At 37.7% G+C, this 23915-nt stretch overlaps 1 protein-coding gene across 6 annotated transcripts in view; it reads left to right on the top strand.

The window, feature by feature from the left end:
• VPS13D (vacuolar protein sorting 13 homolog D) overlaps nucleotides 1-23915 on the top strand; it is a 111721-nt gene that overhangs the window by 61583 nt on the left and 26223 nt on the right. For all 6 annotated transcript variants that reach the window (XM_075520736.1, XM_075520733.1, XM_075520737.1 and 3 more), the window contains 7 exons: nucleotides 574-723; nucleotides 1685-1834; nucleotides 2668-2764; nucleotides 4476-4624; nucleotides 7134-7268; nucleotides 7640-7807; nucleotides 22483-22615. In XM_075520736.1, coding sequence (XP_075376851.1) covers nucleotides 574-723; nucleotides 1685-1834; nucleotides 2668-2764; nucleotides 4476-4624; nucleotides 7134-7268; nucleotides 7640-7807; nucleotides 22483-22615 — 982 coding nt within the window. The remainder of the gene's footprint in view (nucleotides 1-573; nucleotides 724-1684; nucleotides 1835-2667; nucleotides 2765-4475; nucleotides 4625-7133; nucleotides 7269-7639; nucleotides 7808-22482; nucleotides 22616-23915) is intronic.

Raw genomic sequence — 23915 nt, 5'->3', positions numbered from 1 at the left:
GAGAGCGATGAGGTCTCCCCTCAGCCTCCTTTTCTCCAGGCTGAACAACCCCAGGTCCCTCAGCCGCTCCCCATCAGCCTTGTGCTCCAGACCCTTCCCCAGCTCCGTTGCCCTTCTCTGGACACGCTCCAGCCCCTCAATGTCTCTCTGGGAGTGAGGGGCCCAGCACTGAACACAGCATTCGAGGTGTGGCCTCACCAGTGCCGAGTGCAGGGGCACGATCACTGCCCTGCTCCTGCTGGCCACACTATTGCTGATACAAGCCAGGATGCCATTGGCTTTCTTGGCCACCTGGGCACGCTGCTGGCTCATATTCAGCTGGCTCATATTCAGCTTGTTACGAACTTGTAGATTTTCCTGCTAAATCTCCTCATTCTTAGAAGTTGAGTTTATGTGGCTTAACACCTCTTTATTCGAAGACTAATCATCAGTGAGCTGTTCAGCCTCTCTGGAGATGAGTCTAAAAAAGTAACTTCTTTGCAGAAGTATGTATTCAGTATCAGGTTTTTTTCAGTGTTGGTTTGTTAGTGTGTTGGTTTTTTTTTTTCCTCTCTTCAAATGTTCTTTTCTCAGGTGCTTGTGAAACTGGAAGGTGGAATAGGATTGTCTTTGGTCAACAAAGTTCCTGAAGAGCTAGTATTTGCAAGCTTCACAAGAATTAATGTCCACTACACACAACTGTCAACAAGTCAGGTGCTGGAGCTCAGTGTGCAAGACATACAGGTATTTGCCATTTTGAAGCAAATTTATTTGTTTATGGGTCTTCTGCATTTTTTGTTGTCATAATAGGTTTGAAAAACATTTAGAGCTGTTACTGAGGTTTCAATTCCTAAATATCAGAGAAGTTTCGATTAGCATCACTGTTTCCTTTTTTTATTGTTTTCTACTTAGTAATAGTTGAGACAATGATATATTATATTTCATGCCATTGATGTTTTATTGGGCAAGTGAGAATCTTCTTTAGTTTGTTTTTCCCTTCCTGGTTGTTGGTTCTTTGTCATTACATAACAAAAAAGCAGACATTGAAAGTGGGAGTCCTAATGCTGGTAGTTCCGCAGTGTTCTAAATCATAGAATCGTAGACAAGTAAGACAAATATAAACCTCTCATGTTTTTTTCCAACTAGATTTTGTTTGTGACTTTGCAGAGTTTTGCCTTTACCTTTGTTTTTAGTTCAGTCTTTGAAATTCAGAATTCACAAGTTAAACTGAAGACCGTAAAGACTGTGTTTATTCTACTAAAAAACTCCTCTAAATTACTAGAATTCTGTTCCAAATATGTAGGATTTCCTTGGAAGGGGAATTGTGGGTACTGATGTAGGTTACATGAGATAAATGGATACTTAAATGCATCAATCAAACTTAAATGCAGGAGTAGCTTAACTCTGCTGTTGTTTAATATTTTTGGCTGTGTTTTTTGAAAAAGGAAAAAAATCACAGAGATCATAGCAATTTTGTTATAGGTTTTGTTTGTTGGTAGCTATAACCATTTTTTTAATGGAGGACATTTCTGAGTATTTTTTTGGTGTGGTCTCAGTGGTGATCAATAACCAAGTATATTCAGTATCTCCCTGGCTCAGGGACCATGTATTTCTGAAAGATTTTAAGTTCTCATTTAAAGAGGATCAATTTTGCTGTTTATTGTCACCCGTTCAGATTTTTTTGCCTGTCTTGTCCACTCTGTAGGTGGACAACCAGCTTATTGGCACCACACAGCCTTTTATGCTCTTTCTGACGCCTAAGATGAGTGAAAATGAACCCATGGAGACTGGTCCTGCTGTGCAAGTAAATGCAATGAAATTTCCCAGTAAAAATGCGCTGACTGATATATACAAGGTAAACCATAATCTTTTGATTGTGCCATGCAGGTATTACTCTGTTTAAATGACCCTTCCTGTTCCTAATTTTTACTAATAATCTGAAATAAATAATTTGTGAAATACACTTTGTTGAATTAACAGTGAGGCTTAAAGGACGCTATATCCACCTTCTCATGTTTATGGTGTTTACAGCTACACTACAGTGATGAACAGGATAATATGTTCAAAAAGAAAACAAATTAGGCCAGACCCCTGTTGGTTCATGTCTGTGACTTTACTTTTCAAGCCAGTTATTCTCACCTCAGAATTGATAGGTACCGTTGTAGCAGAGTGAACCAGAATATCTATGCTATGCTTTTCATGAGTTGTGTACAAGGTTATTACTTCTCTCTGATAAGCTGTTATCTTGCAGCGTAAACCCTGATCTGGGTACTGCAGCTGTTGATGTTTGGAAATTTATCCACCAGCTGTGGTATGCATTGTGAGGGCAAAACTGAGTTGGTTATCAAGACCTATTTTCTCACTTGGAATCTTTACCCATGTATTTTGACGCTATTTTGAAAACCAGCTGATTTCGGTGTTGGAAAACGGCTAAGTATCAGATTCTGAAGTGTTAGTATTAGGTAATGAAGCACAATACCTTCCAAAAAATCGAAACAGGCATCACTAGTTGTAGGTAACTTTAAGTGAAGAAAACTACCAAAGACATTTTGAAGGTGGGAATCTTACTATGAATCCGTTCCTGTCAAAATATTCTGTTGAAGTACAACACATTGTCCAATTTAATGGCTTACATGGATCATATTTCTAGGGTTAATACTGTAAACTGAGACTTGTTTATCTTTGTAGCATCTGATGATCACTGCTCGAAAGTTCACAGTTCAAATCGAGGAGAAACTACTTCTGAAGCTGTTGAGTTTCTTTGGCTATGATCAGTCTGCATCAGGTATAGTATAAAATTACAAAGACCAGTTTTACAGTATACAGAGGTATTGTGATCTTTGCATATAAAATAAGTTCAAAACACCTAGCAAACTCTTAGCTGCTTGGAAACTTCCACTGTTGAACAGAAAGCTGGAAAGGTAATTTCTCAATGGCCCATATAAAGCTGTTCGTGTGTATTGTGCTTGTTACAGTATTCAGGTAGTGACCCATGTAACATGCTGTTGTCCACTACACGGTGGCTGAGCTGAGCTGAGGCTCTATGGGAAGGAGTTTAGTATTCATCTTAAGTTCCTACATCTGGCTTCATCTAGATTGGGATAAAAGAAATTGTGTTATTAATTTAGCAAACCACTTTGTTTAGTAATGTTTATTTATTTAAACCCAGGGCTAGAAATAGGATCTCTGTTCATTTGTTCCTTGGGCAGTTCCTCTTGCTTAACTGGAGGAAAATTTTGGCTGGCTGACCTTTTAGTTGTGGCATCCATACCCCTGGCTTTAATTGTAATATAAGTTTTCTTCCATTCAGTGAGGCAAGACAGAGTTCTTGAATCTTCTAATCTCATAGATGTTGTTCTAATCCTTCTTTTGTAGGATTTATCTGTACTTTGGAAACTTTCTGAAATGTCTGTTTTGGAGTGGCAATTGAAAACGTCACTTTTATTATGCAGTAGGGTGTGTAGGGTTATATAATAAAATAACTGTTGCAGGAAAAACTATTTTTGGCATGATTCCAAATGTGGGTAAGCCTACCAACGATGCTCAAGAGTGCTGTGTCTTGCTAATCCACAGTATCTTCTGAATTGTCTCTGAAAAAATAAAGTATTAAGTTTCCCAGTTTCACAGAGGACTTAAACACTTAGATTTGTAATGATGAACAAGAAGTAAAGATTTTGAGTTTTGCTCTTATGCTGTTTACTGATCTGTCCTTTGTTGTGGTTTACCCTGATGCTTTTACTGATTTTTTGTTTTCTTACTCACTGTATACTCTCCACTAGTGCTGATGATGTCATCCAAGAATCAGACAAAAATTATTTTGTCATTTACATTCAACATGTTTAATTGTTCAACCTGAGTTCATAAGACTTTGTCATCTTTCGTCTTTTCCCCTGGCTTCTCACGCCACCAAGATGTTCTTACAAATAACATATGATCCTGTTAGTGTCAACCAGATTTGGCTCACTCTGTACATAAATTGATTAATTGAATGTTTTCCAGGTAGGCATTTTGTCCATTCTGTAGCGACAATTGAAAAGATTGTCAGCTTTGCTTGCTTTGTACGTTATATTGATAGTTGAGCATGTAAGGAAGTATAGAGAAAGTAGAGAGAGGAAAACATATTGTAAGACCATGACTACACAGTAGGAAACATTGCATAGTTATGTTTGTATCGCCTTGCTTCTGTATGCTGACAAAGATAAATTAGAAGTGAGATTAAAAGCTCAAATAACTTCAATTTGGATGACTTTTTTTTTATCTAGCTACAAACGCACTCAGGTTTTAGAGATGCAGGCAGATCTGAAAAAAAAATTCTTGAACCTCAAAGGTCAACTTCATGTCACAAGGCATGAGTAATTTTGCTGGCTACACTAGCAGTCGCACATACTTTTTATTTGTACAGAGAAACTATTAACTCTTTACAGAGTATGCATTCATAACCCCATATTTTATTTATATATCATCTATTCTGATTCCTGTGTTTTGTCTGGATGCAGAAGTTGAAAAGTATGATGAAAACCTACATGAAAAGGTTGTTGAACAAGGTGGAGGACAAAAGCGATACTACTTTGAAAATCTGAAAATTAGTGTGCCTCAAATAAAGTTGAGTGTCTTCACTTCCAACAAGCTACCTTTGGATCTCAAGGTACATCAATGCATTCACAGAGTGTGCTTCCAAGTAAAGAGATTGTATTGTAGGAGGAAAAGGGAACAGAAGCTTTAACTTACTACTATTAATTTCCATTTACTCTTCCGTTGTTTAAGTTACAAATGATAGAAGTTCCAATAACTTCTGTTGTTTAATTTGCATAGTTTCCAGTCTCTTCTGTAATATTCTTTCATTTTTTGTAATTTCAGTTGAAGCACAGCCAACTTCACCTACTAACTCACTACTTTACAAAGGATCTTAGTTACATTAATGGTAAAGAGGCTTAAAGGGAATGACTATCATATGGGAGGGCTGAGGTGAGGGTGAAGAAAAGTCAGAAGTTACTTAACTTAGGGAGCAGAAATACAGGACAACTCTGAGTGTTTTCATCCAAAAAAGGTTGTCTCACTCGAACTGGAGGGTTTGCATGAGCACTGTGCAATTTGGTTGAATATTAAAGTGAATTCAGATTGAGTATGGACTTAGGTAGAAAATCTGGTCCTTTTCATGTGGTAATACATGTTGTGGCACAGTCGTTCAAGTGAACCAGGGATTCCAAATTATAGCAAGAAGATAGTCTCGTCCAGTGTTCCCAACTTGTGTGTTGGGACCTTTCTGGACATAATAAGGCAGCAACAGTCAGCAATATTTCAGTTCCCTCTGAGCTAATACAACTAATTTCCTCCAAGATGGGGGAGTTGAAACAAAACCAACCAAACCAACCATAAAAAACCCTCCCCACTGTGGAGGAACTGAGCTGCTGCCTATTCAATTTGTGTGTTCAAAAACCAAAATTGAGACATTGACCAGGCTTTTTTGTGCCCTTGATATTATGGGCATATATGCAAGCTTTTAAGGAAGTTTAGTTTTGTGGAATGGGTGTATATCATGGAGTCTTACCAAGATGACCCAGCATATCATCAGTCCTGTATTCTTGTATTGCTTTTACCAATTCCTTGTCCAAAAGAGGACAATTCAATAGCTAGCTGGAATATTCCTTACCATTCAGCAACATCAGCAATGTCTTGAATGTGTTTGCACTTTAGCTTCAACACGAAAATGTTTATCATCCGATTATCTCAAACTTAGAGAAAACAGTGTTAGTGATGAGTGCCTTTAAGAAACTAGTAATGTGCACTGTTCTGTTTGGATTTCTTACCACCTTTGGTATATGATTGCAGATGGATATGTCTTGGCAGCCGCCAGCATTGTTCCCAAGAGAAAACTTGGCGTATACATTTCCCCCCCCCCTAATGATAACAGTCACACACTGTATTCTGTATATTAACTTTCACAGAAAGAGTTCCATTCAGTTTTGTAGCACAGGAGAGTTCAGGGTAGGAGGGAGAGAGTAATCACAGTAGAGCCTTTGTAGAAGTTTTTCTACCTACCTCTAATGTTTCTGGCTTGGACATTGCTGTCTGGTAATTTGGTGTAGACAGATTATTTTTATTAGGTACCAGTATTAACAAAGTTGCCTTATATAATATCTGATAGTTAAACAGGAAATTACTTCCTACCCAAGTGAATAATGAAGACTACTCTAGTTAGTCATCCATTTACTGAAAAAATAAATAGGTCCTTTCTTACTTGCAAACTTAAATCAGACCTGTAATTTACCTTAATTGCCTGCAGATGGCAGAAAAACTCATATTACTTACTACCAAGCATGCTTTAGTGATTAATCTAGAAAGATACAACATGAGTATCGGGCTTCTTGCCTTCTTCAGATTTTCTGATGTTGGTGACTGTGCAGATGCCATTATCAGGATCTGAAATAGAAGCGCTCTCTTTCTTTCTTAAAAGATTAGTTTTCTTGTTAATTTTTCCAAAATTATTTTATTTTTGTGTGTGTATGTATAGATGCATAGGTTGCCCACTTTAAGTATGGTTTTTTTATGTATAGCTTGTACAGGTTACAGATGGCCTATGGGCTAATTATTGTCTCAGTTTTCTTCCTTGAAAATAATTGAAAAAGCTGGTTTAAAGAAATGCAGTACACTGAATGATGTTAAGAAATGAGCCTCAGGCTTGCAGGAAATTATGTATGTTATTCCAGCTCATCCTGACACTTAATCCATTCATAGAACTTCAGCAGGGTGGAAAATACCCAGTTTTATCTTCACTACGTATCAAGGAAATTCATTTAGGGTTTGTTTTGATTGGATATTAGAGCAGTTATAGCAAAGTGTAAGCATGGAATATTAAATACATTTTGTTTTGAAATATTCCTATCAAGTGTAGGAAACAGATTGCATCAGGAAGAGTGTTTAATGACTACCTAGTTACTCAAGAAATGCAGTTCTAATAATTGATCATGCTTACAAGTAAAAGGTTTATGTAGTGATGGCCCTCTATATCAAAGTGTCTGCATGGCAGTGGTAAACTACTCCAGCAGCTTCAGATAATTTTGGTTTGTTACCCACTTAAAGATTAATTCATTTGGGTGCTGCGAATGAGAAGTAGAGAGAAAAATTAAAAGTAGTAATATCTTTTATTTAATTAGGCATTGAAAAGCACACTGGGATTTCCTCTAATCCGATTTGAAGATGCTGTGATTAATCTGGATCCTTTCACTAGGGTCCATCCATATGAAACTCGGGAATTTATCATTAATGACATTCTGAAACACTTCCAAGAGGTAAGTGTCATACAGATTTTATTGTGACGAAGGCCGAACTTCTCTTGATTGATGAGTTCTCTACTGAGGGTGTGGGAACTCTTTCTTTATTATTTACTTAAGTGTTAGTGCTGTATTGCTGCTTTGGTATACGGAGAAATAGCATCACAATGCTTCTCAGAGTACACTGCATTTTAAGATGAAACTATTGTTGATCTTACCGGTATTTGTGTGTTCATTTCTTCACTAAAATTGTTCATTTCTTCAGTAAAACTGTCTGGTTTTGTATATGCTTTTGGTGTAGGTGGGACTTTTTTTTTTTCTTTTAATGAACCTTGCTGGTGTTAACATGATCCGTAAGTGATATTTCATTCTTCCTGTTGATTTTACAGGAGCTGCTTAGTCAGGCAGCAAGGATTCTAGGTTCTGTGGATTTCCTTGGCAACCCTATGGGTCTATTGAATGATGTTTCAGAAGGCGTTACTGGACTTATAAAGTATGGCAATGTTGGTGGTCTCATAAGAAATGTCACACATGGAGTGTCAAACTCTGCTGCAAAGGTAATAACTATGATATTAAAGTTTGCTAGAACAATAAGCAAAAAACAGTCAGGAAACAAGTCAAATAGAATTATTGACCATCTCTAAATTGCTTTATGTCCTATTTGTTTTGTAAAAATTGTGTTTGAAGTGTAGGGTTTTTTTTTTTTTAAACGCTTTATATATACACTTCAGGGACGCTAGAAACCCTGCAGGAGTCAGTGAAACCACTCAAGGCCTTATGATAGATAATACGTATATTTTGCAGATTGAATACAGTAGTTAACTAGAGTGAGAACTAAAATGTTGCTCAAGTGTGGTGTCATCTCCTACATGCGAATGAACAAAGTTTTATTATGTATACAAAATATATATAGAGAGAGCACGTTATAGGAATTTGGAGTATTTAAGGGTTTATTTCGTATAACAGGAATTAACTTTTATTTTTGGAAAGTGATTAAGCTGATGTGAATATCAATTATTATGCTAATTCTTGAGTTTGTTTTTTCTTTTTCTATGCCACATAGCAACAAACTAAGGAATTCCTAGATTGCTACACATTTATCTTTAGTGTAATTCCAAAGTCTCTGCATGGTGAACATTCTTTTCTTCTTCTGATAACTATTGAGAGAGTTCAATTATATCGGTGTTATCAGTGAAAACAACTGTCTTTAGTGCCTGAGAGAGGTATGATCTGACATAGCAGCCAAAAATAGGAGGTGGTTTTGATCATGGTCGATACTGTGCTTGATACTGAATAAATATTATGTTCGCTTGGATAAAAAAACCTTTGAAATATTTTTCATTACATACATGGTGTGTAAACATGTACTGTACGTGAATTTTGTGATCATGGGTAGAATTGGAATAATGCTTTCTTCACATAAGGCCATGTTGTTAAAATTTGTTTTTGTGAAAATTCTTTCCTTCCTATTATTTTTATTTTCCAAACTGGTAGGTTTGTACATGTACATTATCATGATTCATCCTTTCACAACCTATTCCACTCATTTGTATACAAGGAAATGTACTTTTTCCCCCACATTAGTGGGAAAAGGTAATTCAGAAGATGAGAAAGGTGGAATGTAGAGTTTGCATAATTACAGATAGCTCAAGACTAATGTTATAAACCTAGTTAAACTGCCATGGAGATCCCCAGTCCATCACCAAGTGCATAGCTGTGAGCATATCTAACCCAGATAGTTGAACCATGAGGAAAGATGACATACACCTCCTCTATCATAATTATCTTGTTGCCAGCATTAGCCCATTTTGGACAATTTCACGAAATTCAAACAAAACACCATGTTGTTGATATTCCTGTCTTGATCCCATCCTAGGTGATTCTGTGATTATCAGCACTGCAAATACAAGCTTATCCAAGCAATCTGGTAGAAGACTTACTGAGCTTCTGTAAGGCAGTATCCATCTGTGCAAATAAGTATTTTTGTCCATACTTTCTACTCATGGTTCTAGTCTCTTGTGACCCATCCACTCCACCCAATAGAGTATGTTTCTTTAGAGTTTCCTTTCTATAAAGTGTTGTTTCCTCACTGCAGTCACATCTGCAGCAACAGTCTCATAAATCTTTCTTTAAAAGGCACGAGCCTTCCTACGTTTCCCACAAGGGCAAGGTCATTCTTTGAACTTTGGAGTCATTTGTAACCAAGGGTTTTGTGAAGGAGGGTTTTCAAAGGCAGAAGGGCAGTTGGATGCTGAACTCCTTTCAAAATTCAACAGGAGCTGAGTGCCTGCTTCCCATTTATACCTTTGAAAATCACTCCATGTACTATTTATCTGTCTTCCCAGGTATTTTTTTCCTTCTCCTTGATACATCCGAAATGTCTGTGATGCAAGTCTCACACAGTTTCCTTTTAAAAACTTTTTATATGGATTATGTATTTGTCCTTTCAGAACAAGGAGAGAATTATATCCTTTAGGAGGGCTTAATAGTCCATCATGGAACTCCTTGATTAATCCTCCTTCCAAAGGATGGATCTTAATTCTGCTACGTAGAAGACAATGGTAAAAAAGGCTGAATTTCCTGTATCTTGCACTGCTTTTAGGCATCTAAATCTGCTAGAAAACTAAACCAATAATGTCCATAGGATGAAAAAAGTTAACATTTCAAGTACAATTTGTGACGTATTATGTACATGGTACAGCGTAGAACTTTGTCTTTTACTCCTTTCTACTCTACCATGTATATGCCTTATGATCCTGTCTCGGATATGTAAAGTTTTGGTAAAGAAAAAAATGTGGGGGGAAAAAAATAATTCCAATTACTCAAGAAAAACATGACTGAAACAATAGATCATTTTCATCTTGCTATTGGTGCTCTCTGTAGGGAAAGTATGTTAAAGTATATTTTCACTGAATAAATTTTCACCTGAATTAGCTATGCCACAGAGGTCCTCATCTTTGCAGCTTACTCTGTGGAGCTGGTAACTAATGCAGCCCAAACTAGATGAGCCCGTGTTCTGCATAGAAACTGATAATAGCCATTTTGGTTGTTCTGACTACCTGACTTTGAAAGTGTCTTAAATAAAAATCTAGCCTAGATTTTAAGATGAGTTAGCTTTTAAGGTGTGAGTAGATAGATAAACAAACTTTAATACTATAATCATCACTTTAAAAGTAACACTGCTTGACTGAATTGAAAAGTAAGCTATTTGAGTTGTATCTGGTTTTGTCATTTTATTGCTTTTCTATTTTATAGTTGTGTTGATTATCCCTGTAATGGCTTTTCCATGCATTTCAGAACACGCAGTGGGTAATGCCTTCTTTCAAGTGGAGAGCTGCAGTGTATTTAAGTTGGCACAAAACCTTAGGTTAAATAAAGTTCACTACAGACAGTTTTGTAGTTTTTATCCCTTGGAGACTCTAAGTTCTGTATTTTAAAAAGTTCTTTGATCCTAAATATAGACACCTGAGGGAATTTCATTCCCTCTGAATGGAGACTTCTATAGTTGCCATATGCATAGAAACGTCTTGCATTCTTGGCATCCACACTTTATTTCCCCCGTTAGGCATGATAGTACTAAATCTTAAATTATTCCTGTTTCAGAGGTGTTCCGATTAGAAATTAATACTGAACAGTGAATTAGCATCTGAACAAAACTGTTCTGTAGCTTGTGTTCTCCAAATGGAAAATTAAGCGTGGTTGTATATTACTGGCAAAGAGGTGGTGTGCTGACGTAATGAAATTCCTGGTAGTAAAAGATTGCAAAGATTAATCAGCTTGTCAATACTGTATTGAATTTGTCTGATTCTTTCAACCCTTACAAGGAATTCTGTTATCTTTTATGAATTATGAGCACATAGTAATGTAGTTGTTATGACTCTGCAGCTAGGCTTAGTTTCTGGAGATATAGATAGATAGATAGATAGATATATTGGATGGAAATAATTGTTGTGTCCCTCCCTTCCTCCCGAAAAAACTAATTTAATGAACTTCTTGAAAGAGCTTAATTTTCATATTGAACTTTGACATTTCCAGTGAGAAATTTAATTAGGCTTCTTAAGGAAAGGTAAACCATCAGCCACAGCCGCATTTCCTTGTTAGGTTTTTGTGGAAGCTTGCAGAGTTCCCAGAGGCAGGGTTCCTTAAGCTTGGGAGCAGGCACTTGAGATGCCAAAACTTACGTATAGAGGAGTTGCAACAAATTGTATGGTGGGTGATTGTTTTCTTTTATGGCTGAGGAAGAGGCACAAATGAACTTCTGCCCTGGACTTTCATTCCATATATTTATTTTAATTCAGTTCAGAGTGATTGCAGGGGTGTTGAAGTGCTTAATAGAGATAGGAAAAGAGGTAGGGTGTTGGAACCAGGTAAGAAAACTGTAAGACTAGTAAGGATACGAATATTGTTCCAGGTGAGTGTTTGACATGGAGGCATTTGTAGAAAAGGAGCATGAAAGCAACACAAAGGGAAACAGGAGTTTTAACCCTCATTGTAAGGTAAATCAAAGCAGAATCTCAAGTGGTTGGCAGTGACAGAAAAATAAAGATAACTGAATGGAAAATGAAGAGGAAGTAATAAAGGGATTATTTAAAAACAAATCATGAACAAGTGTTTGACTTGTATGAATGTTAACTTTAACAAAACTGGCAATAAATAAGATAAGTGGATATAGCAGAGCACAGAAGGTAGGTACAATTTAAGCAGGTTCTACCCAGGAACAGACAGAAATGTTTCTAAAGCAATCAAAGCTGATGGTTCCCTTTTGTTTAAAGTTTCTTAGTTTATGTAACCAACCACTCTTACTTGATACCATTCAGAAGCAAGAACAACTGGCATTCTCGCATCTTTGGAGACACTGTGGTTCAGTAGTTCTAGGAATATTAGCTCAAAACGCAATTCAAGTAGCTGAAAAAAAAAAATCATATCTTGGTGACAGGGAACTTCTGACAAAAGCCTTTGTATGTGAAGCCTGGGAAAGAAGTACAGGGTGGTGTTTTCCTCAGGAGAGTATTGAACAAAATAATCAACTGGTAACATAGAAAGATCATAGTGGCATTTGGGTTCTGAGTTTCCTACCATTCTATATTTTCACAATTTTCTTTTAACTCCCTACTCATCTGTTTAACTATTAACAGCAGAATGTGTATGATTGCTGGCACTCTCATACTGGATAAAAATGAGGAAGGCTGGAATACGTCGTCTTTCTGGGCAACCTTACAGGTTTGAATTTGGGGTTTACTTTGGGAAAGCTGACAGTCATCCTTTACAAGGGTAGGCTAGGTATTGAGGTTGTGGGATCCAGCAGCAATTGCCATAAATAGTTTTTTCTATTCGTAGAAGTTATTTATACAGTTCAGGTCAAATGTAGCTTTCCCTGTGTTTTCTTCAGTGTAATCTTAAGATTTTTCTCCTTGTGTCTTCCCCAGTATTGTGTAGGGGCTACTGCAGCTTGTTCAGGTAATGCATCCAGGTGGCACTGCAGGTCATCTTCAGTTTAACTTGCATTTCATTCAGAGATTAGCAGTTCATGTGCAGGTTCAAGTGCCGAGCAGTGAGAATCTGTATGAAAATGTGCAGATTGAGAGATGGCAAATAATTGAAATTCCCAGGCAGAACTTTTCAGTGGTGGGAGGAGCATTATAGATGAGGCCATTTCCCCATTTCCTAGTAGTTTTAAAAGACAGCAAGCTTTATGGCCAATTAGTGACAATCAAAAGCTACAGAAAGTGTCACTTTTTATGTGCAGAACATCTGGTATCTGTGATCAGTACCTTTGAAAGAGGTTTTGGGATAAAGGATCCTCTTTGAGAAGTTTGAAGCATTATTTTGTTCTTCCTGTTTTTCATTTGTACCATGGGATAAAATGTGTGTGGCCACCATCCTGGTTGAAAGTTTTCTTTGCAATTCAGGTTAAATTCAGCCTTTCTTTTACAAAGCTTCTTACACAAAGTGTTTGTGAACCTGCTTTGACTACAGCATATTTTTATGTGGAGAAATGGGCATGGGTAACATCAAACAAAAGTGGTGATGTATTCTATGGGAAGAAGTGTTTTAATCTGGACTTGATGTCTTAAATGTGCACATTCAGAATCAAACTGACACATTGGTGGTAGCTTTGAATGAGCCTTTTTCAGGAGAAATTATTCAGTCAACAGTGAGAATCCTGCAACAGTGCAACAACTGCAAACGGTGAGCTGCTTAGCTGTATTTAGAAATCTACAAGTGACCATCTTGACAATTAAAAGAAAAAGGGGGTTAGAAAGCTTTAAGTTTTACACCTGCTCTAGAGCTTTATTTTGAAGGGTTTTACCAGCTGATTTTCTTGCAGAATAAAATACAATGTTCCTGTTTTGCTGACTCATTGGGGAATTAAGTGAAAAAAGGAGAATTTAAAACGTGGTATGCAAAATGTTGCCAAAAGCACCAACTGTGAAATTAGAAATAAACATTTATCGTAGAGATGAAATGAAATTTGATCTTAACCTCCAGTTTTGAATGGTTAGCATGTCATGAGAACAGGCACATATATCCCATATATCACAATTAGCATCTGAAGGAGAAAGAATGGGGTGTGGGTTTGAAATTAATGACTTCAGTCTTGACAAAAGGCTAACTACACCTCCCTACTGTGTATATAAAGTTCTGTAGTTGTGTAGAGTATGTTAAATAGTACAGATTTAAACTTGAAATTCCTTGGCTGTGTATCCCTGAGGAGGGAAAACAATATTTTTATGCCCACGGGAGATGGCCAAGGTATCTTCTGAAGCTGTAACAATAGATGGTTGGCATCAGTTCAACAGATCCAACCACGTCATCCCTCAAAGAGTTGTTTGCTATTTACACTGCACACATGATGGCAGGCTGAATTAATGTGTTTGCATTCGGTTTCCTTCAAAAATCTAATGGAGCACAGAAAACCTGTGGGTTTTTAAATAGGAGGTGCTTTCAGATCCCAAGCGTGGTCACAGGTGACCGTGGCAGATGATGAAAGTGAGTGGAAGGAGGGTGACTGCTGTCCCGAAGGAAATGCCCTAGGAAAATAAAAATCAACAGAGTTGGTAAAGATGATGTTAAAAAGCAAACTTAGTCTGCTGCCCTCTGAACACACTGTTGTTACATATTAACTCAAGGAACTGGACTAGATCTCTTCAGGCTTTTCCTCAAGTTTTCAGTATATAGAGGGGTTTTTCAGGACGGGGGTGTAAGAGGGCAACTGATTCCATTCCCAAAAAATAAACAAACAGGAAGACCCAAAAGCTGTGTAAGAGTTAAAGTTGGGGGAGGGGAATTATCTGTTAAGAGTATTAGCTGTTTAATAAAGCGCAGTTGTCCTCCAGATGAACCCGCCAGTGACTCTGCAATTGGGGTCATTCCAAGTTCATGCTGTGGACTTTTGACTGCCTTCTGTGTCTGTGAAAACAGCCGGCAGTTCCTGCAGGGATCACTCATTCAACCCTGTAACACAAAACTATTGCCAAGGGGCACCTGCTGGCGCAGCTTCCCGGGAGGTCCCCGGGGAAGCGGCCCGACCCGCCGGGCTCTGCGCGATGGAGCCGGCGGGGGCTGCCCCGGGTACCCGGCTCATCCGGCAGCCAGGCAGGCCCCGCATCGGGGGGCTCCACAGATCGCCCGGCCAGCGTGCCCTTGTCAGGATGCATTAGGAAGCTCAGTTAACGATGGGATGTGAGCTAATTAAAGCTCCTTTACTTGGCTTCTGTGACATAAATAGGGGTGGAGAACGCTGCACGGAATCTCAAGAAACGTATGTTTGTTCAGTGGGAAAAGCCGATGCCTCCTCTCGGTTGTCAGTAATTTAGGGAGGGTCAAAGTTGACGTGTCTCTTAAAATGAGAAGCTGATTATAGCATTTTGCTGATTTAGTATTTTCTAAATTAAGACTCTGTCAGTTCTGTTCATAGTTCCATTACCCATTTCTCTCTGTGCAATTGGACTTGGTTATAAATGCGTTTTGGGCTCGGCCTGGACCATCCTTTCTGTATTTAACAGTTGACCTGGGTATGTATTAATGTGTAAAGGAAAGTGTAAAAGTACATAGGGTATAAATTTAACTGAATTCACGAACTGTCCTGCTTAAGTATCTGAGTAATTCTTAAGGGACTGACAGAAGCCATGTAAAAGTATTTTGTGGAACAACTTCAGATAGCTAGGACTTTTAAATCTGACAAATAAACACCTGCTATTTTTTCAAATACTTAAAGCATTTCCTTTTTTAGTCAAAGTATAATGCACAGTTGACCACAGTGATGCGAAAGGAGGAAGCTGTATTGTCTGTCCGCTTACTGATGTCCAGTCTGTAAAATTGAGTATCTAGTGCTTCCATTCCATAACAATGCATGTATTGATTAGTAAAGAAGCTGCTCTAAAAGTTACTGTTACGGTAAGTCACAGAAATGTATTAAATCTCAATCTTGAGGCATTGCAATAAAAGCAAGGAAACTTAGGCTGAAGAATTTACTAGACAAGTTTATCTGTCCCACTGCACCTAGCCATTATGTATATCCAAGAATACTGCATGTCTTTTTTATTTTTACATTTTCAAAGGAATAACACCAAGATCTGAGGATGGCTAACTGCTCTAAAACTTTTTTTAACCATAACAAATCCTAGCAGCATGTATATGTCTGCTTAGCCTATGACACGTACACCGTGAAGATTTTTGCCTTCATATAGCAAAATAAATGCTTAATTTTGAACTGCTGTATTTTACTGTCGGAAGTCAGCGTAAAAATTGGCTTCCTCTAAAATACCTGTAACAGGTTGGAGAGATGTACAAAATAAAGGTGATTTTTAATGATATTGCTAGAAGGCAAGTAACCACAAGGGATTAAACTTACAGCTATGTATTAAATGTTTAGACATAGTCCACTGTATTTAATCACTTGGCTGAACAGTACTTCCAAAACTTCTGTTCAGCAGGGAAGGGAGTGGATGCGGGGTTTTTTAAAAAACAAAAACAACTCAAAAGAAAGTAGCCTCTAGTTTCTAATGCTGTCAATCTACTTGAGTTTATTATATAATTTATAGCTATGTTTTATGTCAGCTGTTTTACATATATATAAAATGTGTTGACAATTTCTTTTAAATGTATTTAGATAATAGCTAAAGAATCAAATCATCGTTTCATGCTAAAAAGGCAGCTTATTAGTGTGTTTTTTAAAACTTGTGAAAATAATGTTCTGCGTAAAACATTTTGTACTGTATAAGAATGTATATTTCGGGGCAGAGGGGTGTCAGTATTTTCCAGCTAATATTTACTGTATGTGTATTTATTAGGGTTTTACTGTTAGGTTCACAGTATGCACTGATTGAAGATGTTTATTCCTTTCAAGCCGTCTGTGCTGTGATGCCTGTTGTTTCTGTTGGTAGTACCTCAGAAAGAAGGTAAATGTCGACGTAGCGGGGGGGGGGGGGGGGGGGGGGGGGGGGGACAAAGTTCCAAAACCAGTGGTCCTGCTTAGGGCTGTAAGGAAGAATGTATTTAACAGAACTCACATTCAGAAATCTGTTAATCACTGTTTGTTCTTTACCTATACAGCCTTTGTTTCCTGCGATAAGCAGCTCTTCTCTTTCACGTGGACAGTTAATTATATTTAGGGGAGTTACTGTTGAAACTGTGGAATGACTTTTAATCATCATGACTAGGGATTTTCCTGTTTTGGAAAATGTAAGAGTGGGTGTGAGAACTGAAGATGACATAATTCACAGTTTACATTAGACTTTCTAACTTAAATAAATGTTAAATACTCTCTTCTACCTTGCTGAAATAACAGACTCAAATTTGTGCTTTGGTCTCCGAGAACCAGCTTTTGTTATTGGAGATAAAAGTATGAACCTCATTGGTGTGTGGTGTTCAAGGTTTCTTTGAAAGATGGTGGTTTGGGGCAAGAGTTGAATGGAGTTCAACAAAGAACTCCTTTTTAAAGGAGTTCTGCCAAGCAAAGATGAGAACTGAATAAACCCTGTGATTTCTAATTTAAATGCAGTTTGTTGTGAGGTTTGCACAGAAGTTAGAACTGACCTATATTTAATTTCATCACTTTCTCCCTTAAAATTCCATCTTCGAATGTTCTGCTTTGCTCAGTCAATAATATTTGTAAATGTACCATACTCTGATGCTGGAATTACAATGGAATGTTTGGACTAAAGTCATAATTGTCTATTTATCCTTTTGGGATGTCCTTAGAGAACCAGGCAGTGCCAAGAGCTTAAAAAGACTTTAAAAGATTACTTAAAACTTATTTCCATGCTGTGTGCTTCATGCATCTGGCTTAGAGGGAACATGCAGTACAAAGTCTAGAATTAGTTTTCATGTGCTTTGAATTCTCCTGGTGCCCCATAAGCCTTATTGTTTGGCACCAGCTTTGATTCACAAACTCTGTATAGGGGTGTTTTTGTTTTCTTCCGTTGCTTGAAACAGCAAAGGATATGTGGTCAGTGGTAAAAGTTTTTGTGGCAAAACTTCCTTAATTATTGGGCCTTGAAAAAGAAAGACGAACAAACACACCAAACCACGAGTAGATTACTTTGTTGTACAGATACTATATCAACTGCTTTTGCAGATCATGGTAGGTAGTTAATATTGATAGGTGACACTATGTAAACATAAAACAAGAAACAATGAATCACCTGTACTTGAATCTACAAGCTAAAATCTTGAATCTTGAAGCTAAAGCCAGTGTGCCCCAGGCTTTTGGGAGTGTAATAACATTTTCAGTAATCAGGAAGTGCTGAGAGTGGTTTACATGTTGTTCCAAAGATAGCGTTCACAGTAGCATAATGTCCTGGCATTTGGAGGGACATGTGAAAGTTGTCGTATTTCACCCTCCTCAGGAGGATTGGTTTATGTTAGACCACATAGGCTTAAGTTAATGAAGTGCAGTGGGTCATATTTTCTGCTTGCAGTATATTACCAGTTGGTAGCTTCACATCATACATGAACCGGCGTAGGATGAAAACCAGGGATCAAGTGTCTGTAGAACGTAGACCTGGGAGAAAAGGTCAAAATTTCCCCTCCGTAGAGGGGAAATGCAGGAAGTGCCATCTGCTTCAGGGACAAAAAGAGTCAGAGGAGAAAGAGGGTATCTGTGGGTGAAGGTGGATGAATGTTCAGATGACTTTTTGGAGAATGAATGTTCAGATGACTTTTTGGAGAGGTGCTCCTTTTTCTGTCCAGGCAGAATGAATAAGGCAGAGGATTAAACAATGCATATTAATAAATATTATTTGAATAATGATTTGGAAAATTATTATTATTCACTTATTAATAATAATAAATTATTTGATAAATTGAAATATTTTTAGTACCTGAAATGACAGACCTTTTAATTAGTAGTGTGGAAGACCCATACTTTGCTTTGTTTGGAGGTGCCAGGTTGACAAGTAAAATACCCGGCTTCTTACACGTACCTAATGTGTAGACTGGCTTCATTCAGTAACGCTTCGGTGCCTTTTGGTTAGGAAGCAGGTAACTTACCTTAGCTGATACTGATGTGTTGCAATTCTGTTTCAAGGAGAAGGATATCTGAAATGGGGAAAAATGCAGAGATAAAAGACCAAGTTATTACTTTTTTTTTTTCCATCGGCAAGTAGACAAAGAACTCCTTATGAAAATTAGGATGGAGAAGGAAAGGGACTGGTTTTTAGAAGTCCCTTGATTCATTTTATGTTTGTTCCACAGACTGTTGTATTCAGTTATGTTGGCATTTACATGGTCTTAAGTAGGCTTTGAAGTTATCAGGTCACACCTTATTAACAAAAGCTAAGGAAGCCAAGGGTGGATCGCACTTTTGTTGTCACCTTTGTTTATCTGGAGACTATTTTCTGCATGAGCGGGTTAACAGCTCAATAAGCCACCATCACTGCTTTTCCACAAGTCTTAATATCTGAATCGCAGTATCTAATATTGCACTTCTCAAAGGAGGCATCTAAAAGCAAGACATTGGGGGGGAAACAGGCAAGTCTGCTTTTGTGCTTTAACTTGTTCAAATCTCCCTTTAAAGTTTAAGCTGGACTTAAACTGCTTCAATTCGTGATGCTTACTCAAGTTTCTGATCCTGAAATAACTTCTTAATACAGTGATGATAATCTACACAGACCGGGCATAAGGTGTTGTGCAGGTTTGTGTTTGGTTGGTTGGTTGGGGTTTTTTTTATGTTAGAAATCTTTATTTTTCCTTTTTATATAGGTAGATACGATTCTGTTTGCTGAAACAGGCTTCAGAAACCATTTCAGGGAAAGTATTTCTGAGGTGCACAGAAAAGGATGGTTAAAAATTTCTGATACCCAGCAGTTATTTCACTCACGTGGTATTACCTGTATTGGGTAATATGAGAGATGACGTAGGTCTGGTTCAGATCAGGAATCGGGATAATGCTGACACTACGGTCTGAATCTTTATGGCAAAGAAGAGTCTAAACTTCACAGCAGAAAATGGTGAGTGGCTCACTTGCCTGGCAGACCTTAACGTGAGTTGCTGATGCCTGTGAAACGTCGCAGTTGTTTTATTCTCACTGGCATTTTAGCTCTGATTGGCAGCCTTGGTCACGTTACGTTCTGTACCTCGGAGCAGGAAAAGTGCTGCAATGGTCCCCAGCTGGAAATTGTTCAGAAGGGACCTATTCACTTGTGCTTGTTGAGGTCACCCCTTGTTTTAGGTACAAATGGTACAGATGACTACAAAAGTTTGGCTTCAGTCTTTGCTAAATGAGGCCAGAAAACAAACAGTACCTGGGGAGGCAGGGGAGGAGGCGTGTCAAAAAGTAATTCAGCATGAAGTTCATGTTCTGGAATGAATGTGTGTTGAGTTTAGATTTTGTCACCTGAGTCAGGGCAAAATGGAAACATTTCATGGTACATTTGGTACATTAGAATCCTTAAGTTGTTCTATTTACAGCTGTAATTCAGTGTTATTTTCTAAATAACACGAACAAAAAAGTCCCTGTTTAACTTTGGTTTTACAGTTAATGGAGTATGACTTTTAAACTGTGTGCATGTAATTTTTTTTTCTTTTTTTCTCCTTAAAGAGAATAATTTACTATTACATTAAAATTCTTCCTATACACTAAAACAGAATTGTTACTATTAGGTGTCAGATTGTGCTTCACAAAGGAAGGAAAATCTGAGGAAAGACTGGATTGTCTTTACTGGGAAAGCTGGTATAGTGGAGCTGGCCCATTTGGACAGGGTGGGGGGAAGCCAAAGTTGTAAGGAGTGCTTACCAATTTTGATCAATATTAGTAAGTTGGTTTACTCCTGCTGGCTGGTTGTCCGATCATGCACTGAGGTAACTTTCAAAATGTGTTCTTGAAAAATCATTTTCAGGCCTTGACAGATGCCTTAATGAAGTTTGAATTTTGAAGGCGTATTGAGCCTTTTAATTTTTATAGCAACTACTCTAATCCTCTTAAAGCAAAGTATTTGTCCAGGAAAAAACCCAACCTGAAACACGGTTAATAGATAGCTTCAGGTTGGTTTGTATTTCTAGGCTAATTTAAAAAAAAAAAAAATAAAAATCTACATTTAAGTTCACAAAGAGGTCAGGAGTAATTCAGTCACTGATCACTATGCTCTGTTTAGTGTCCATGTGATCAAGTCACAAGAAGGGTCATGGGATTTAATTTTCATTCACGTTGTTAAAGTCTACTTGTTTAGGTAATTGGAGCCGCTGGACTAGTTTGTCTTTGAGCTGGAAAGAAGTATCTAAAACTAGGAAATCATGTCATTAGTGAAAAAGAAATGCAGTCTTGGAAAAAATGACAGAAGAAGGAAGGGAACTTGGTCATTGCATCAAGTACATGAATTAACTGTTTGTATGTTTCTTCTTTAATCTTTAGTGTATTAGAATCAGCATTTCACGCCAGGTCTTAGTTGTCTTCTGCTGCACACTTGAATCGCATAGGCTTTTTTAACATAACTAATGTGGATGCAAAGGAGATAATACATGCAACAAAGCTAAGCTGAGCAATGGAAAGGGCAGTGTCCATGTACAGTTCTTAAACAATGAAGTACTTGTCATAGAGGAGCTGTAAGCGTGCAGGACAGCAATGATTTCACCGTTGCTGCAGCCACCGAGTATCTCTGACATTCCTGTGGCACCTGGTACACTTCTCAGCCCTAGTCTAAGACACAACAAAGCATTACATTATCTTTCTTTTGAGGGGAAGAAAAAAGTTCATTTATTGAAAGGCGAAGATTGTAAGAATGCTGATGCTAGTTGAGGGAGGTACAGAAGATGAACAACTACACATAACCAAAAAATAGCTAGTTTTTGGAGGTTATCCCAGGAAAATGCCTGCTAGGAGTCCTTTTCTGTAATAAAACCCTGAATACGACGTAAGGTATCAGGGTTTTTGCCTCCTTTTCTTGCCTCCCTCCCTCCGCCAAGCTTCTGTTTTATATCTGATTACATCAAACTAAAGGTCAACAGATCACAACAGATCATTTTTATTTGGTGCTTTTTCATTGACTGGTACTCAGTAATGGTCAGAGTTCTCAGAACAAATCCTGTTTGGACTTAGATGTCCTCTTTTATCTGTGAGTGTGTCTCGGGTCTTCCCCCACTGTTGAAGGGAAGCGTAAGGAGTAAAAGTGCTCCACACAAACACATTCAGGGTTCCCCTTTGACTTTTGTTTTACATCGTGGAGTACCTGTGGACGCTTATCAACACAGCCATCTTTCAGCGGATCGCCCCATGTGCTGCCACGAACATGGCACAGCTCCCCCGCCAGCTCTGTTCACAGTAGAGCCGTTTCTATGCTGTGTTACTAAAAAGAATTTAATTAACTCTTGCAAATGTTTTAGTTTCATGACAGGCATATTTGCCTTGAAGCTTTTCACATATCTTTGCAGAAGAAAAGCTTTGTATCTAAATAACATTCTTGTGAGTTTTTGAAAGGTTACAGTTGGGTCACTGGCACTTCTTTTGGTACATCTTTCACAGACTTCATTTATTTTGGCTCGACCACTGCAGTTGGGCACCTACTTGGTTTTTGACTGTCGCCTCAGGATTTAAGTTGCACCAATGGAAAGCACAGGTTAACGTACTTCAGAGCTTTCTTTGTGGCAAAAAAGCTGGTGTGACTGCCTACGTGGAACAAAATGAGTCGTATAAATCTGTATTTCACAAACAGAATCTAGGAATTTTCTTCAGTAAATCTACATAAGAGAAACACCTTTTGATCTTTTAATAACAGAAAAGGTTGCTCTCTTACAGTTTGCTGGGACCTTGTCAGATGGTTTGGGAAAGACGATGGATAACAGACATCAAACCGAACGAGAATACATTCGATATCACGCTGCAACTAGTGGAGAACATCTTGTAGCTGGAATCCATGGACTTGCACATGGTAACCCCTAGCTGTAATTTTAACTCATTTATCTCTAAAAGTAATGATCAGATTGAAAAGAACAGTTTGTATTACTCTTGGGTGATTATTTGAAGCCAGAGAAGCGGAGCTATCATAGGCTTTGTATTTGAATTTGAATGCTTGCAGGTCGGGGTAGGGGGATTGTTTGATTTTTAAGTTGACAGAAACTATGTTTAAGAATAAGGTCTTTTCACATGTAACTGTAAGTAAAAGCTTCTTCACAAATTAAAATGAAATTTCAAAGAAAGGTCATCCAAAACTTCAGTTTCGTTGTAGAGTCATAAAATACCCATGCAAACAGTCTTTCTGAGGGCCAGACATTAAAACAAAAATTAGTATGGTTGGGTTGTAGCTTTCTTATGTTTGCTTTCAGTTCCAGAAACCTGAGTTTCCTCAGAATCAGTACATCAGTTTAAAGTAACATTTCACCAGTTGGGTTATTTTGTGGTTTTGTTTTGGTTTTTTTAAGTCTACTAAGAACTAGAGAAATGAATTTGTGTAAAAGGCAGTGGACAAGTCTTAATTTGGCCAGAATCTCACATCAATTTAGTTCATGATTTATCTGTTGAAGAAAGTTAAATCAATATAAGCCAAGTTTAAATCAAATATTTATATTTTGCATCATCTTGACTCAGTTTGTTTAAATGTCAGTCTTTTAGTGCAACTGTTGCAGCCTGCGTAAAGATAATCTGGCTTTCACTAAAATGACAATCTTTTCTATGCTGAGCAGAAGTCTATATGCTGGACTTTTGTCATAAAGAGACACTGTAGGTATTTAAATGTGTCATGAGAGAGGTTTCTCTCTCACCAGTGTGCTGTAAAGGCTGATATAAATTATATTGGTAGAAATGCAGGAAATCTGAAATGTGTCAGTCTTTGCTGAAAAGTCAATTATAAAAGGACTTCATTGTCTTGTATGATCCAGTAACTAGCGGGACTGTTTTAGTTTAATTCTGTGGAGTTTTTAAATGCTTGCCATTACATTTTTTCAAAAAAGCAAATAACTGTTAAATCGTATCTGTTGAAATGTAGGAATTAACCATGAATTATAGTTACTCAAGAGAAGCGATTTAAATTTTTTGTGCTTCTCGAGTTTGAAAGTTAAGATGCTGCCTGGTCTGTACTTCGATTACAGACCTTAAAAGAGTACCTGGCTACTGAAAGCTGAAGAGCCAAATGGTGGTAAGCATTTTTAAATGAGTCCTTAAGCCAGCTGACTAAAAATTGTGATACTCTAATTGTGGAGATGTGAACTCTATAAAGCGTGTTCTCAGATGAC

Source organism: Mycteria americana, chromosome 18 (assembly GCF_035582795.1).
Source record: "Mycteria americana isolate JAX WOST 10 ecotype Jacksonville Zoo and Gardens chromosome 18, USCA_MyAme_1.0, whole genome shotgun sequence".
NCBI classification, from domain to species: domain Eukaryota; kingdom Metazoa; phylum Chordata; class Aves; order Ciconiiformes; family Ciconiidae; genus Mycteria; species Mycteria americana.
The sequence above is the reverse complement of the archived record's forward strand: the minus strand, read 5'-3'. Positions and strand labels throughout refer to the sequence as shown.